The sequence below is a fragment of the Mchenga conophoros genome, linkage group LG2 (assembly GCF_057382185.1).
Source record: "Mchenga conophoros isolate Kocher_MC1m ecotype Shallow Benthic linkage group LG2, M_conophoros_male_GT1.1, whole genome shotgun sequence".
NCBI classification, from domain to species: domain Eukaryota; kingdom Metazoa; phylum Chordata; class Actinopteri; order Cichliformes; family Cichlidae; genus Mchenga; species Mchenga conophoros.
Genome location: NC_140527.1, coordinates 9,582,206 through 9,600,083, shown reverse-complemented (window position 1 = coordinate 9,600,083; position 17,878 = coordinate 9,582,206). Strand labels below are relative to the sequence as shown.

The 17,878-nt window shown below is 40.8% G+C and overlaps 1 protein-coding gene across 6 annotated transcripts in view; it reads right to left on the bottom strand.

The window, feature by feature from the left end:
- Window positions 1–17,878, bottom strand: part of slc44a1b (solute carrier family 44 member 1b) — a 34,590-nt gene that overhangs the window by 16,290 nt on the left and 422 nt on the right. For 5 of the 6 annotated variants that reach the window (XM_085285740.1, XM_085285758.1, XM_085285767.1 and 2 more), the window contains exons 2-10: window positions 14,014–14,103; window positions 10,210–10,352; window positions 8,063–8,199; window positions 2,402–2,495; window positions 2,152–2,321; window positions 1,939–2,028; window positions 1,692–1,849; window positions 1,420–1,606; window positions 762–930 (exon numbers count right to left, since the gene is read on the bottom strand). In XM_085285740.1, coding sequence (XP_085141866.1) covers window positions 762–930; window positions 1,420–1,606; window positions 1,692–1,849; window positions 1,939–2,028; window positions 2,152–2,321; window positions 2,402–2,495; window positions 8,063–8,199; window positions 10,210–10,352; window positions 14,014–14,103 — 1,238 coding nt within the window. Of the gene's footprint in view, window positions 1–761; window positions 931–1,419; window positions 1,607–1,691; window positions 1,850–1,938; window positions 2,029–2,151; window positions 2,322–2,401; window positions 2,496–8,062; window positions 8,200–10,209; window positions 10,353–14,013; window positions 14,104–14,515; window positions 14,855–17,878 lie in introns of those variants that run through there. The other variant, XM_085285748.1, reaches the window with a different exon arrangement.

Below are 17,878 nucleotides of genomic sequence, written 5' to 3'. Positions count from 1 at the left end.
TGGCTAAGCTGTCATCCCTGTTGGACAACATCTCCCATCACATGCAGGAGACTCTGAGAGCACTGAGCAGCTCCTTCAGTGGCTGCGGCACCCACGGTGTGGGCAGGTCTTTCCTCCCCACTGCTGTCAGACTGTACAACAAAGACTCCAACTGACCAAACACACACATCCACACATGTGCAAAAGCAATAATACTAAGTGCAATACTCTTTTCTGGCATCGTTGTATTATACTCAGTTGTATATAGCATTTGTATTCTATTTTATTCTATTATATATAGTATTTTATTTTATGCTATTCTATTGTGTACAGTTGTGTACAGTATCTTATTCTTATCTTATTCCAGTGTTTTTCTAATTTTTGCTATGTAACTTTGCACTGTCCACTTTGTAACAAAACAAATTTCCCACGTGTGGGACTAATAAAGGTCATCTTATCTTAGATTAGACTTTATGACAAAACAGCTAATGAGCCTGCACAGATAAATTTATACCAGAACGATTGCTAAAGAAAGGTATGGAGAAAGAGAGACACATGATCCTGCTGTCATTGTCCAAATACCTACAGACCAGCTGTTCATTTTCTTAAAAGTATCCAAGCTGATTTTATCCACTTTCCACCATGTTGCTTTACTACATCGATTACAGTCAGTGTCTCAGGCGAAAAGAAGCTGTCTTTTCTATTTAAATACCATCATATACCAAATTCTCCAGTGAAATATCAAGTATGAAAAAGGTATGTAAAGTGTAGTATGGACTCACCTTGTGAAATAGTACGTGACCACAGCACCGGCCACAGTCATCTGCTGACAGGCCAGGATGAACTCACTGATCCAGACCAGGCCCACAGCATGGTACCAGGTCAAGTACTGAAGAGGACCGGTCAGTCTGAACTCCGTCAGCCCCGTCTCCTCGTTCTGTACGGGGTTACCTGAACGACCACACAGAGCAAAGAGAGAAAGAATAATTTGATGACTAAAACTAAATGAAATCTGCTACTTTACATTCAACGTTCAACAGAAACATAAATCCACAGAGACAGTTTCGGGTACCGCGATTCGCCCAAATTGGTTCAAGCACAATTTATAGGATAAACGATTTACGAATGAGTCACTACAACCAAAAGGTACAACAAGAACAGAGAGAAACTGGACATGTGAACATGTGTATGTGATTGGGGGGTGGGGGGGGTTCAACCAAATATGTACCAGCTGTTTGACTTATTAGCAAAACAAAGACGAATATCTAACAGCATTGTAGTTTAAACTGAAGACAGGAGGCCAAGGTAGCAGTAGCAGAGTTGAAGGTGTTAAGATGTTCACTGGGAGTAACCAGGAGAGATAGGATTAGAAATGAGCACATCAGAGGGACAGCTCCGTGTTTATGATGTCAGCTTTTCTCTTTGACTGCTGCAACTGACCGGTGGTTCCCAAGAAGAGAAGGACCAGGATCCAGTAGATCCAAAAGAGCAGGAGGGCAAAGAAGGTGACAAAGGGCTGCAGGGTGAGGAGGGGGAGGTGTATGAAGACTTTTCCTGCTACGTGGAACAGAGCGATGGTCAGAGCTACTCGTTTCCTCATGAAGAGCATCAGCAGCAGAAGGATGATCTGGAGACAAAACACACAGTCAGTCTCGGGTTTAAAACACCAATCGATCACACTTTCTATGCTCTGTTTGATGTCGAGTACATACAGTGAATACAGTGGCAGCAACGGCATAGACAAGTAGTGCCTGTCCGCTATCTCTGGTGACCTCCACCTCCTCCTTCGCTTCCTTCAGTACTTTAGAGGAAGTGTCGTTCCCGTATAGCCGGTAGTCAATGTAGAGCCACCAGAGCACACTAGTCCCCGCTTAGACACAAAAAGCAGAGCCCTGATTTCAGACACATTTCATCTGTTTACATCTTTTAATGCAACAAACAGACAGGAAGTGATCTCACCAAGGGATCCAAGGACAACCAGTGAGGTGAGGATCCAGACGAGGACAGCAGAGATGTAACGAATGATCACCATGAGGATCATGGAGAGGACTGAAAAAGACAGGCAAATAAAAGTGATGTTAGAGTCTCAAGTGGCCATTAGAAGAACTGCAGTTTTTGGCACTTCCATATGAGAATTAGATTTTCATCTTAGAGTTTGATGCTTGTTCTCACACAGTGCGAGGACACAAAGTCCGATGATGATCTCTTTACTGGCAGCGACGCCAGCGATCAGTCGGTGCAGAACACTGTTATCCCCGACAAACGTCACCACAGCCTCAGCAAACCTTGCGTAGCAGGAGATGTCCACCGGAGTGCAGCGATTAAACACGGGCAGCGGTTTACTGAGAATGGAAGACAGAGGTCAGAGGTCACAGAAAAAGCAAAAAAGCAAGCGACTTTGGGGTGAAAAGCTGCTACATACCTGGGTGGAACAGGTAGTTTGGGGCATTTAGTGGTCCTCTGTTCGAGAACAGGATATCTATGAGCTGCTAACTCATAGGAGCACAGCTCAGAACCTGAAAGAAAAAAAAAACTACCATCATATTTTAAATAATAATAAAATAACTTCTAATACGGCCCTTTAGATGCAGAGAAGGTCTTTGACAAGGTTTAATGATCCTAGTTCTTTAAAGTCTCACTGGGATGGTCCTCTGCTACCGCTGCTGTTTACACTAGCAATTCCACTTTTGCAGTAACTGTAGAATCATACCCACAAATCTATGGGTTAACAACAGGATACACTGACCATCAACTATCCCTATATGTTGATAATATAATTTTGTTTATGCCAACAGCATCAGATGATGTTTGCAGACAATATGCATGACCTAATGGAAGCACATCTGTTTCGGTAAATCAAACAGTTCCTGAAATAGGTTTTTACTGGCTTAACCATTTTAAAAACAATAAAACATAATAATAATCTTTATTTATAAACTGTTTTTCAGAACAAAGTCCTTCACAGGACAATTCAGATAAATGGTAAATGGACTGGTTCTTATATAGCGCTTTTCTACTCTCACTGAGCACTCAAAGCACTCAGTAAAATAAACTTTATAAAATACTGGCAGGTGCCAGCGCCTCAGCCTCCTGGCAGTTGAATCTTTAGGTGGCACAATCCCACTTTTACATTTTAACAAGGTTAAAAGTTGTTCTATGCTTATTGTATAATGTTGAAACAACATTAACATCTTTTAACATTTTTGCAATCAAATTGTGCCCTGGCCTGAACATCCAGAAGCGTGATTATCATTATGAAAATTCACTGAATGTAAACTGGGAAAAAGCTTTGAATGTCATTGTGTCAAAACACTGAAACACTGACACCATTTTAACTACATATTGCTTTCTGCGTCCTTGAGAAACCTGCAAAACAAAAATGCATGAATTGGATCAAGATTGTCAAATTGCAAAGTGTCAGAGATTGTCAGTTAAGTTATTAGTATGAGAAGTAGGGCTGCCACGATTTGTCGACTAGTCACGATTACGTCGACTATCAAAATCGTCGACGACTGATTTAATAGTCGACACGTCGTTTGAAGCTTTGTAAGATCCCAAAAGACGCAGGAATAATAGCAGGATTTAAGAGTGTAATAACGGACTGAAACAGAAGATGGCAGCACTGCATGTACAAGGATGCCAGCTGCCGTTAAACCCCGAAGAAGAAGAAGCAGCTGTGTCCCAGAAATCATAGCGCGGCCCAGCTTAGTTTCCAACAATGGCGGCAGCTAGTTAGTTTTAATATTACTCTTATTATTCTTTCTGGGTCAGAAAATAAACGTTTAACGTATTTTCAGGCGAGAATGTAGCTGTGTAAACCTCAAATATCGGCTCAGTTTATCAGGACACCACATATTTTCAAAAGCGCTCCGACGTTTTCGGAGACGTCTGTTACCCACTAGCTCGATAGCTAGCCGGGGGCTAGGTCACTAGCGCCGTGAGAACACCGGACTCCCAGCAAATTGTTTTCTAACCCACCGCCGTCTTTCGCGACTCAGGTTAAATATATATGAGTCACTTAGATAAATTAAAAATGTTGTTGTTTGGCTTTTTTTTTTTTTTGTATTTTATTTGTTCCTGAGTAAATCGGTTTGTCTGAGATTAAAGTTATAGTTTTTACACAGCTGAATAAACGTCAAGCAGACAGCTGATTATCAGAAGTGTGAGATGCTGGAGAATATACTCCGGTGTCCTGTTATATTTTAGATAGCAAGGAGTTTATTAAACTTCACCGAAACAATCTGCAAATTTCATTAAAATTGAATAAACTATCATCTTGTCTTTATTTTTAGTTAGCACCTTAAAAGCTTAAAGCTGTAAGCTAATGATAGTTATATAAGAGCAGATGCTGCTGGTGCAATAAGCTGTAGTTTTACGTCCAGTGGATGATGATCTGATTAGTCGGTGACTAGTCGACTATCAAAATAATCGTTTGTGGCAGCCCTAATGAGAAGCCTATATTATATTCTTCCTGTGTAAATACACCTATTGCATTCACAAGATTTTTAGTAAACATGACCTTTGACCTTAACCTTGAGGTCAAGGTCACCAATATTGATACTCATCCAAGATTTTTAGTAGATGTACTTATGGGATCAAGTCACTAAAAGTACAAAAAGGCACCACTGTTCAACTATAAGCTGTTCTGCTGTTCTGCTAAATTTGGGGGTTTTTTGATATTCAAAATATTGGTATTCTAGTCCTCAAGTTATAGAATCAGTATGATCTTAACATGCAGACTTTCATGGTTTTCACATCCAAGCTGATGGTCAGGGTGAGCGCTGGGTTTTTCCACAGTGCCGGCGTTTCCAACTCTGAGTGTATCCGCCGCATCACCGCTGACAGGCTGCACCTGAGTGTAATCTGGGCTGCTGGCTTCTTGAAATCAGTGCTCATATTCACTCTCCACCAGATCGTCTGCTAAGCCTCGTTAGTCAAGCCGCCACAGTGACAGTATCTTGCCATAGTTATTCTTGTATTGACCTTGTACCTTCTGCTCACAGAAAACCTCTGGATGTTGCTGAAACTCACTGCCATAACCCGTCTTGGTTCAGTCACTGGTCAGCACACAGCTTCTCCACTTACATTCACCTGCCTGCCTTCCTGTCCAGCGCTCTGACATTAACGGATTTACTCATCGGAGTACCTCTACACCCCATCCGCACCAACCCCTCTATGCTTCGCCTCCGCCTGTGAAAAGTAAGACTGTTTGCAATTTGCAACCTACGCCTTGGATCCGCATCTGGCATCCCTTCTAACACTTGTTTCCCTTGTTTCAGTGACTCTGAGAATTACGCCACACCCTTTCCCTCTGTCCCACACCCCATGGGTCCTGCACTGGATGTTACCCAGTGTTGGGTCCCCAGCCCTCGTCCGCAACAGCCCCAAGGCTCCCTCACGGACCATGTCACAGTTCACGTAGTGATTTACTAACCACTCATTTCAGTGTTTTTGTAATCGTGTGACTTTTATAGTGTTGTTTCTTTGCTTCACAGTATACTTCACGTGATTATAGTACAGTTCAGGGAACTAGTACATCATAGTATTACTCCTGTTCATAATGTGTCAAAGAATTATTTGAGTAGTAGCTTCCTAGTTTGCTTTGTCACTTGCCCTAAGTTTATGGTATACTTGCTATCGCTCCTTGCATTTCTGTACACTTTGTGCCTCAGTTCACGTCTGATGCATGGACCAGTTTAGCTTCCAGTGACACTAGGCCACTGCAGGTTACTGATGGACTCTGAAATGTACATGGATATACTATACTGATATACTCTAGAGGTATGATACTATTTTTAAACCAGTTAGTTACTTGGGCTTTATTTATTGGTGCAACATAGACATATTGCAGAAAATTGCACATATTTGTATCAAAAAGGTATCACTACCTCTGCTCTTCACAGTGATCATGCTTGCTGCCATACATAATCACCACCCAAAGGCACCATTCTTATGAGGGAAGAACTCGAACAAAAGAAACATGCAAAGCTCAGATGACTGCAGTCATTAAAATGTCTTGTGTGCAAATCCTTTAAAAAACCCATGGGAACGCGTGGCTGAAGAGGGGAAAAAAACACCATCCAGTGCAAACAGCTCCAAAAGAAACTAGTCCCCAATATGCCCAGTCATTTGACTAATATACCCAGTTTGTATCATTCCTGACTGTGAACTTGATTTGATTTTTATTTTGAAAGTTTAATCTGAAACACAGATATGAATATTTCCGCTTGTATGAACAAACTGAGTGTGAGCGTGCTGGAGCTGGGCCTCTGTGACAGGCTGCTCAGGTGTAGCAGATAAACTAGTTCCTCTGTGTGAATCTGTGACAGTGGATCCTTTATAAACGACTGCCGGAGGAGCTGTGAGGTCACCTGACCGAGGGTCTGCCGTCATGTTTCAACACGTTTGTGTCTCAAGTGAACAGTGAAGGCTCTGAGTCACAGAGCAGCCATGATGGAGGAGAAGCAGAGCAGAGTGGCACCAATTACACGACACGCATTAATGCTGCCTTTGTTACTGTACTGTAAGTTCAGTATACTGTTGGTGTGTCCGGTCTGCAGACATTCAATCATCACGGTGACGCGATGGCGCGCGGTCGGCCAAGTGCTGACATCACTGCTTCCTTTAAAACCAGCAACATGTTCGTACTTCGGTCTTTGTGAGAACATCGAGTCACACAGTGCACCCTCCAATCCCCTGCCACTTCCAGCACTCCACCTGCTTTTCGCCTCCAACGCATCACCCACCCTTCATATTTAACACCTGCTTTCAGATTCAGCACATTGTATGTTTTCACCTTCAGCAGATCACCCGTTACATCTTTAACACTTTGCATGCTGGAAAATGATTATTAAAAAAAAAAAAATCATTAGAGAGAATGCCTTTGTCAGAAGTGTAAAGCTTGCACATGCATGCGGCAGAATGTGTGCAAAGCAAAAAATAACACAAGAAAACATGATGCAGCTGAACTGGTCCAGTTTAGAAGGTTGGTTTCAAATCCAATCCAGTACAAGGAGCAATGCAAGTGCAGGCAGGAGGGAGTGTTTCACTGGGCCCAGCTCTCACAGCTAATTACTCTCCAAATCAGACAAGACCACAAAACCAAAACCAAAACAGGGACATCTAGTGCCTAAGCGTCGTCACAACTTCAAGACATCACTTGCTTTCACCTCCAGCTGTTTACCTACTTCTATCTTTAATGGTTCACCTGCTTTAAGCTTCAATACTTCATCGGCTGTCCTGTTTAACACTTTGCATACTTCTTTCAAACTTTATTATATTACTTAACCTCAACATATCATCTGCTAGCCATACAAGGGTATGGGGGGGGGGGGGGGGGGGTATGGGGGGGGGGGGGGTTGTATAACGTGTTCTCTACTTTTTGTTTTGTTCTTTTTTCTCCCACATACTGTATTATCCTAATTGTTTCTTGTAATCACGAATATTGTTATTACTTTATGTGTTGGGTTTTCAGATGTTTGAAATTACCCTTGAATGGCATGGATACAAGAATATACACTTAAGTGTGTTCCTATAGTCACAATAACTTACCGTACTGTAACGAGTTGCAGATATTTACTATGTGCCATAAATGTTCTGTAACAGCTTTTGTTTTTTTTTTATTGAAAAATGAAAATAAATCCTATTAAAAAAACATCACCTGCTATCACCTCAAACACATAAGCTTCTTTACACTTTAATTCCTTCTATTTTTATTGCTTCCATTATCTTCATATTTATTAAGTTACCTGCTTTTATTTTTTTATATTCTGCACGCTTGATCTCAGCACAATCGTCACCTTTCAGTTTTCACCTCCAACACATCACCCCAGCCAGCTTCACCTGTTTTCATCTTTGACATATAATCTGTTTATACCTCAAAAACTTTACCTGCTTTAAATGTTTGACCTTGCTGAACAAATAAAGACACAGATTCAAATACATTTCCCATCAACACCCTCTCCTGCCTCTAAAGCCTAGAACAAAGCCTCTTTGTCCCTCAGCTCAGACGTGTAAAAATATATCTGGATATCCAGACACCTATTCAAGTGTGCAAGGAGTCGTGTGACATTTATACCCTCACCATTGACCATAGCGAACCTCTTCAGGTCCTGGTAGGTCTTCAGCTCCTCTGTGGGACACAGAGACACACAAAGAGCCATCGACTTGATTTTCCTTTGAACAATGTCGATGTTACAGGGATCCAGGAAGAAAACAAACCTGTAAGCGACAGAAAGTACAGGAAGTCAGCACATCGACATTTATAATAGAAAAAATGACTATATATATATCTATATATATATAGATATATATATATATATCTATATATATATATATATAAAATGCAGGTAAATGCCTCCAAAGACCTTAAAATCTAAAAAAGAGTGACACCAAATAGGTCAGCATTGGATTGGCATTTAAACCATTTAACAAATGGTGCTTCTAAAACCAGAAAAATCTCCATCTTCTAATAAATATGAAGACATGAAGCCAGTAACTTTATCAAAATTTAATTTCAGGAATTGCTGATAAAGAACACAATGCATTTTTAAAAGAAAAGCACAATTTTCCAGATTTTAGAAGAGTACCAAATATTATAAATAAAGCAAAAAATCTTCTGATAAGTGTCTTTAAGTGCAGGTAAGGCCGTCAGTAGGGTTGAATGGACCTACTTATTCAGTGCGTTTTAAAGTATCAGTTTTAAAGGATCACATTCAAATAAATATCAACTGCAGAAATGTTTAAGAACAGGAATATTTTACATCTAATTTCTATTAAAAGAGGCGTGTCGAGACTGCAATAGAATGCAATCACATTAAGGAAATATACTTTAAAAACTGGATAAACGGAGTGTAAGTTATAATTTTATACTCATGATCCATTTTATTATTAATCAACCTCATTATTATACAAAACCCAGCAGAAGCACTACATCAGCTGCCTGCTCTTCAGTCCATCGTGTATCAGTTCTGCTACTATCTGACTGTTTCACGTACTGTAGACTTGAACTGACTGCTGAATTTTGGCAGTGCTGCCCAGTCTGCCCAGTTTGATAATCCCGACTTGAGTCATGAACAGAAGTGTTTGAGTAAAAATAGAAGCTGAGTCTGAGCAGAGGAGGATTAAAGCTGAGCAGAATGCAGGAATGTAGATGTGGGAGAAACGTGTGACTCAACAACGAATGGAAACAAAGAGCCACAAAGAGTCTGCAGAGACTCAAACCCTCGTCGTTCCTCTCCTACAGGCGCAGGAATCTGTGATCCTGTGATCCCGCTCACTTCACCTGAAATCACCTCGCTCTCTGTTCAGCCTCGTGTTCCCGTGGGTTTATATCAGCTGAAAGACTACATCTGATCCCACATCAGTCAGAATGTCTCAGAGATCAAACAGTCTGACACAGTAAAGAGCTGACAGATGCCTAACAAAGATCTGTACCGTGTGTAAAAGTAGGTCTGACATCGCCTCCAAACTCCAACAGCTGCTCGCCCTCCAGCAGGTGGAGCTCTGCGTGTGTGTGTGTGTGTGAGATGAGTCACAGCTCTCAGCTAGTGTCAGCATAATCAATGGTGAACTCTCCCACAGGAACTCAAACGCATCGAGTATTAAAGTGCCAGGATGAGCTGCCACAATGTTCTAAAAATACCCAAGTACTACTTCAGTAATACTGCAAATTAACAAAGACAGACTGTACAGGACAGACGTGCAACACAACCAGAATACAAACAAAAATACTAAAGAATTACAGTGAAATTAAATTATTTACATATATCACCACCAGGAGCACAAAATAAATGAAACAAAACTGCAAAAAGACCCTGATAACTTAAAAAAACCCAAAAATATTTATGCAATAAAATCCTAATTATTAGACACAAAACACAGCACTGTGTAATAAAATATCAACACAATAATCGAAACTGCTACGCACTGAAAGAGCTTTATAAACTGTAAAGATGAACACCTCAATACAACCTATAAACCAAGACAAGCCAAACTACAGAATTCCTGTAGTCGCGAGTTTTTCCGACAGAAAAATTCATACACAAAATCTCCCCTCTGATAACCTGTTTTTAAACATTGCTTTGTTAAGAGGAGTATATATTTACTCAAATATCACATTTTTGTTTCTCAAATAGTCAGAAGTAACTTCAAAATGCACAGATTCCTGTCAAACAGTAACAAACTCAACACTTTAACTGTACGAAGAACAGTAAAAACCTCAGTACTTACTTCCTGTCCGTGTGGTCGAGGCCACTCAGCCTGACGCCTTCAATCTGTTCATTTCGTTGGCCGCAAGTGTTGCCATAGCTGTCATATCCGAAGACGAGGCGAGCGGCGCCGCCGGTGACGATGGTGAACCCGCAGATGCTGCCCTGGAGGATAGAAAGAGAGTCAGCGAGTGCAACACACCTTAAGCAACAGGCGCGTTTCTTGCTGTCTATATTCACTGAATCTCATCCCTCAGTGCACTGTATCACATCTACTGCTGTCACATTCTCCAGTTACACGTTAATTTATCTTCAGTCAATAATCTAATCTGATCAACTGCATACATTTGAATCTGGGCCTTCAGCTTTTGCATGGTTGGGAAAATCTGTTGTGTTTTATCTGTACTGATACTCGCACCAGACTATGAATATATATGGAAACTTTCATGACTCTCGTCTCAGCAGCACATAAAATGACCAAACTCAGGATGAGTTCCAGTAAAAACCCCGTCAGGACATCACTGTGAAAAATCTAAGACCACATGACATCTAAAAGGTTTAAATCCTCAGAAATCAGGGCTGAATAGCAGATGTTCTGACCTGAACAGGCTCAGATTCACTGTTTATTCTCTACTCATCATAAAATTTTCATGCATCTATTCCTGTCCTCGCTTCAGTTGTAAAATCAAACGACTGTTGACCAGTCAGAGCTCTGCCTGAGGCTTTAAAAGCCAATCAGCTGCCTGCTCTGCTCCTGCTGCTACTTCCTGTTACCACAAGAATCTTAATCCAGATGTGCACATTCATTCAGTCCCCCCAAAAAATTATATAAAGGGGCAGAAATATATAGTTTAATAACATGCTTCAGTGTGGTCCACATAGAGCCACACAATTAAACATCAAGTTATAGTTTGGAAAAGAATTCATTCTGATTGTATTTTTTCAGGTACCTCACAACTTTCACAAGCCTGAGTCTAACAGCTATGGTTAGAATGAGGCATTTAATAAAACCAAACATGTCGTGGTGCCGAGTCAAAAAATAATACACCTAAATAATCAGAGAGTTTGCCCGCATCATACAGCCTGGCCTTCTGCCTTCAGACGTGCCGCAAATAAAAATGAGTTTTATCACTGCTGTGCTGTAGTTACAGGTCTCTTCAAACTGCTGCTTGCCTCAATAAGTCTGGCAGGAGATGTTGTTGATGTTCTAACAGCGTTTACGCTTGAGTTGTTGAACCCACCAAGGCCAGCGAATGAACATCTTTCCACTTCACCTTGAAAAGTAAAGCAATCTGTGCTGTCTTTTCTTTACTTCTGAGTTTTTTTCTCAGAAATTTAAGATGTAAGAGAACCCAAAAGTTGTGTAATTACTAAGCTGAAAAGGAAGAAAAACTACTTAACCATGTTTATTAAGGGGCAAAGACTCAGCGGCATTTCAGCAGTAATCCATCGTCAGCGATTACTGTGTTACAATGGCTAACTGTATATAAAATATAAAAAAACTGAAGACTTATTAAGTCAAAATTTACAATAAGGGGTTAAAATGTAAAATGAATGCAGTCACTGTGGCACAAGCTGGTAAAGATTTTCTGTATCTGTGCTTCTGGCAGCAGAAAAGTATTCAGCTGCATGTCCAGTAAGTAATTTTCCTCATAAATCAACTCAAACAGAAACGCTGTTAGAACATCAACAACACCAAACATATTACAGAGGCAGGCAGCAGTTTGAAGAGGCTTCTAACTACAGTGCAAACAGTTTCTTCAAGTCGATTCTTAACAAGACAAAGCTGTAAAAGCAAGTTTCACCGACTTTACTTTTCATACATGTTTTTTTCTCTCAAAGTGTTCACACATCTCCCACGTCTTGCTTATACCGTCATGCGCTCTCACGCTGCTCAGCCAAATCCCAGTTACAGAGAAGCCTCAGAGTCCGTTCTTTATGAAAAACATTAGACTAAAACAGGCTTGTTCCACATTTTAGCACCAACTCTCAACCATAAACATCAGAAAATGCTAAATTCACTCGCCTGATTTTCTGGGTCAACGCTTATCAGTCAGTAAGATGCAGATTCATAATAATTTGTATTTTTATTTCATTTAAAATCTTTGGTTTAGTGTCAGTGAATAAAATATGCTCATTTAAGTTTAAAAAACAAAATAAAACATAGTTTCATTTTTAGCCATCAGCTACTTTACTGGTTACATCTGTTCAGACTGCTTCAGACTCAAATAGCCACTCATTAGAGTTTTTCCTTCCCACTGTCGCCAAAGTGCTTGCTCATAGTGGGTCATATGATTGTTGCATTTTTCTCTGTATCTATTTTTCTAGGATCTACTTTACAATATAAAGCGCCTTGAGGCAACTGTTGTTGTGATTTGGCGCTATATAAATAAAATTGAATTGTCCTTACTACTCGGTATGACCGTTGCTGTGTTACTTTTACTTTTATTATTAATTAATTTGACTTCAGCCACAGAAAGCCTTAATAAAAACCACTCAATCGTCTCTCGAGAAGGAAGGACAAGCATTGTATTTCACCGTTTATGAGCTATATATCCATTATTGTTTATGTTCTTCCAGTCTTTGTAATGAAGTGATGATTTTAACCTTATTTTTTTATATGACCTGCTTCAAAGAACACGTTAAGAATACGTTGGGCAAAATATCCAAGGTGAATTTAATAAGTAACAATATCATTTCATTTTTTTAATTAAGTCTAGTTTTTATTTCAGTAACTAAAATTTATTCCGCTTGTAACTCAGAAAATATTCATAAACGAAGCAAGTAACTTTTAAATAATGGCTAATATGGGATCAAGATTGCTAACAGTGAAAATACTTTTATTGCAGTTATCGTTAGAGATTTTGAACATAATCCTTCACAAACTGATAAAATTATTTTGTGAGCAACACAGACAGAAGAGTTATGCTCATAATCACAAGTAGGCTCTTATTTACCCAAAAATCTACTATAATTTGTGCTTTTATTTTACTTAGCAGCTAGTGCTGGTGGACATTATTAGCATAGTATGACTGTTTTATGAGGTATCACTACTGTAGTATCACTGTAGCACTGGTGGTATAATTGCTGTAATACAGGAGGGTGCTATTGCTACAGTATCACTGTAGTACAGGAAGTGTTATTACTGTGGTACTACTATATTATTGTGAGGTAATATAAATGCACTATTACTATTGTTTGGAACTCTTATTGCTATAATATCACTGTAATGTTGAGGGTATTGTTACTGTATTATTACTGTAGTACTGGGGTACCATTACTGTAATTGCTGTAATTAACTGCAATTACCGGAGTATCACTGTAGTTTTGTGTGCTATTATTACTGTATTGATGCTGTATATCCGAGGGTATCATCACTGTAATACTGGGATGTTACTGTAGTATCACTGTAGTACTAAGAACAATATTTCTACGATAATATTGTAGTTCTGAGGTTATCATTACTGTAATAATAGGATATTAATACCTTATTGTCATTGTACTATTAGTTGGTATTAATACTCTAAAATTACTGTAGTTATGAGAACATCTTTACTGTAATATTTACTTTGTTATCATTGTAGTAGTATTAGGCATATCATTAATGTAATATTACTATAGTTCAGAGGTATAATACCCAGGGTATTACAGTAATAGTACTGTAGTGTAGTGTGGCAACATTACTGTATGTACTCCTGAGGTAATATCACTGGAATACCAGGTTACTATCGCCATATTATCATCGTAGTATTGTGTCTTTTATTACTGTAGCATTACTGTAGTACTGTGAGTGATGTGGGTGCTGATGGAGGGTTTCTGTGGTTACCATGCCGACGCAGAAGACGGTGAAGAGCAGAAACCAGGGCAGGTCTGTGCAGCTCCGGTCCTCCAGCGGTCTCCATTCTCTCTTTGTCCTCTGAAAGACACACACACACGCACGCACGCACGCGCACACACACACACACACACACACACACGGTGAGAGCACAGCAGGGCCTTCAGGAACTCCATCCCTCCCTCTATCCCACCTGCCCCGGCCTGCTAACTCGGCTCCATCCCCCAGCTCCGTGTCTGTTTACGGCCGCAGAGAGCGGAGCGGGGCCGCTCACAGGCCGCGGTTACCCGCCTGTTCCCGGCTGGAGCTAATTGGATTAAACGAGCTGCTGGCTCTAATCCTAGCTCGGCCCGCTCTGGTCCCCGGGACCGGTTTCCCTTTCACGGTCACAAAATAAACACACACCGGCGCTCTGCTGAAGGACACGCTTAGAAGAACGAGCACGGTACCGGACCGAGCCGAACCGGGCCGAACCGAACCAGGCCGCGCTTACCTCCGTGCTACCGCAGCATCCCATTGCAGTCAGGGTGGAGGTGCCCGGAGCTTCACGGAGCTTCACAGAGCTTCAGCTCAGCAGCAGCGGGGTCTGGAGCCCGACAGGCGGGGGGGTGGGGGGCGAGGAGGAGACGACCAGCCCCGCGTGATCCCGGAGGCCGAACCCGGAGCGGAGACGGTCCCGACGGTCAGACAGAACGCTCCGACCCGCTGAGCATTCTACTTGTCGGAGGCTACTCCGGGTACCTAACCGAGCGGGGATTAACGGCCGAGGATTTGTCCGCCACACTTCCTGGTGGGCCGTCAGGTGCTGCGGCCATTCATCTCATTGCGCTTGCGCTTGTGCCCGCGCCGTGAGCGGAGCAGAACAACAAAGCCGTTTTTGACCTGCAGCTGCAGTACCCGCTTTGACCACTAAATCCATTCTAAAGGCAAGATGCCGCTGTTTGCCCTGTAGAGCTAATCTACACTAGAAAGTAACACAAAACACTCTAAACAGTCACATCTTTTAAGTAATCATCAACAGTTTTCTCAAACAGAGTGAAATACCCCAAAGTTATGCAACAATCTATGCAATAAATAAAGAATTAAACCTCAGTTTCTCCCCCAAAATCCCGCAATTATACATTTCTGCAAACCAGATTGATATCTGCTACTGAAGGTGCTCAGATTTCCATTGGGAGTAAACAGGATGCAGGATTAAAAATGAGCTCAGTCAGAAACGTGAGGCTGAGATGATTTGCACATGTGCAGAGGAGGGAGAGTGAATGTACTGGACAAATGATGATGAAGGTGGAGCTGGCTGGCAGGAGGAAAAAGAAAGACGTTAGAGGAGGTTCATGGATATAGTGAAGGAGGACATACAGAGGGTTGTTGTGGAGATGGAGGCAAATGATCATCTGTGGCAACCAAAATAAGAGGAGCTGAAGATTAATTTTCAGTAAACTTCCTCACTTACAAATACTGTTTATCCTTTTGATGTTTTCACTGTCGGGATGATAAGTTTGACCTGTGCTGCAGAAGAAGCTGCTCTGGTGTTGTCAGCTCCCCTGCATGTATGTATTTATGTACTTTCATTTCCCTCCTCTTCCTCAGTGTGCATTTGCTGTTGATGCTGAAGAAAGCCACTGTGTCTGTCACTGTAAACCTGCTGATTTTGATAAAGCTTTTAAAGAAAGCAGTTTGACCTCTGACCTCCACCGACAGACTGCCACGCAGAGCTCCTGCAACATTTAAAGAAGTGACATCTTTGTTTCACGTCCATGCGAACACTCAGTGCACTGTTGACATTCTCCACCAGTCACCACATACACAACACACCATCCTACAGCAACATGCGCTTTCTTCCACATGCTGGACACATCACTGTCATAGCTAAGAAAGAAAAAAGGCTGGCGTTTGAACTTTGCATCACTACGTTCATATACCTCCAAGAGACTATGTTGGCTCATTTATGAAGCCATGCAGCTGCTGCGGTATTTTCAATTATAGAAATGTTTCCTACCATGAATTAGTCATAATTCTACTTTAACAACTTTTCATAGCTATTAATAGAAACTGTTCCATTGGTGTGGAAAGGAAAGGAAAGGGAAACAGAAAGTTGTGTGGAAATATCTTTAGCACTATACAGATTTTGTTCTGATTTTTGACTTCTAATGGCTATACTCTGATATTTCGAAGAGACAGATCTAGAAGAAGACTCGAAGATATCCTGAAGTACGTGCAGTTTGACAATCGAGCAGCCAGAGCAGATGGTGAACAAACCTTTCAGGAATATTTGAACAATGTTTGTAGCTGGGCCTGTCTCCCTGGTTCTGATCTCTGTGAGGATGAACAGTTGGTAGCTTTCAGAGCCAGGTGCAGTTTCAGGCATACCGTCCCTTCTGAGAAAACTATGATGGCAGAACTGCGGGTTTGTTTGGGTTTTTTTTCATAAAATGACTGAAAATCATAATACATGATGTCAAAATATTTTAGAGTATCTGTCATAGATTAAGAAAGGATGGAACTGTTATAAATACAGACAGAGCCATGTTGTTTAACTTGTCTAACTTAACCTAATTTAATGTTTGTATTTTATTTGTTTGTTTTAATCACTATTGTGTACATAAAGTTTGCACATCATACTATGCACCTGTGGCACTTTTACTGTAACTATATTGTTTATTTATTGCAGGCTGTACTATTTGTATTCTGCACTAACACAATCATTTCCCTTATTCTCATTTGCTATTAACTGCTTTCACCTGTGCTGTGTCCTGCAACCTTGTCTTCCTTTGTGCTCCTGTATTCCTCAGGTTAATTTTTTTGCTCCTTGTGCCCGTTGTGGATGCTGGTTTCTTTCTGGTTTTTGTTTACCTTTTGTTCAAACAGCCAAATAAATGACTCACTTTTGGTCTGATTGTGTCCTGCTTTTGAATTCTTCACACACCACATTCTCACACTAGATATTAGATTTCTGAGAAAGGACTTCTTCAAGTTTGTGTCACTTCTATACAACCACAGCTAAACTGTAGATTCAACTTTCATCATGTCAAGCTTGAGTGTTTGAACTTTTATCTGAAAGCTGACCTGCTACTGCTGGTATAAATTTAAAGGAGGATTTTCCTTCAGTTGAAATCTGATCTGAATGTTTAAAGAAATTCTCAGTTTTTCCTTTGAGGCATTCATTAAACCATCTGTTAACGTGGGCGTGCCTTCAGCTGTGATCACCTTTTTTAGCATTTTTATAGGCTGTCATGGCATCCCGCCCAAAGACTAAAAACGAAAGTTTATTTCGTACTCTCTCTGATTGCCATGAAGTAAGGGATTTCGTCTTCATGACAGCAGCTTCTGCAGGAGGCTGTGTGCCCCTCCTTAAACTGTTTTAGTGCTGATGTGACTGTAAGTGTGAGACAGTGAGGATGCTGATTTTCATTCAGTGTTACACTGATTTTGCAAAGTTTCCTTCACTTTTGTATTTGTCTTTAAAGCTGCACTCACTCTGCTAACTTCCTGTAGCCCCTCATAGGCTGAAATAAGTCAATTTCCACACTGTGTTTAAATGCAGTTGTTTTCTTTTGCTGCATTTTACTCATACATTTGCTGCAGTGAAAGCTTCCCTACCTCCTCAGGTCATCCCTCAACAACAAATTGTTTCTGATGATTAAAATCAGGGGTTAAAGTGCTTTTTTTTAAAAAAAAACTTGCTTTGTATTGTTGAGCCATGAAGCTCTCTGCTTTCATCTTGTTAAGTTTAATTCTCCACAAAGGACGGTGAATATTGGAGTAGCAGCAGGGTTAGCAAATCACAGCCTGTACACAAAGCTCATGAAACAAAGTGTAAGGGTTCCCTCACCTTCCAAATTGCACTTTAACTCCT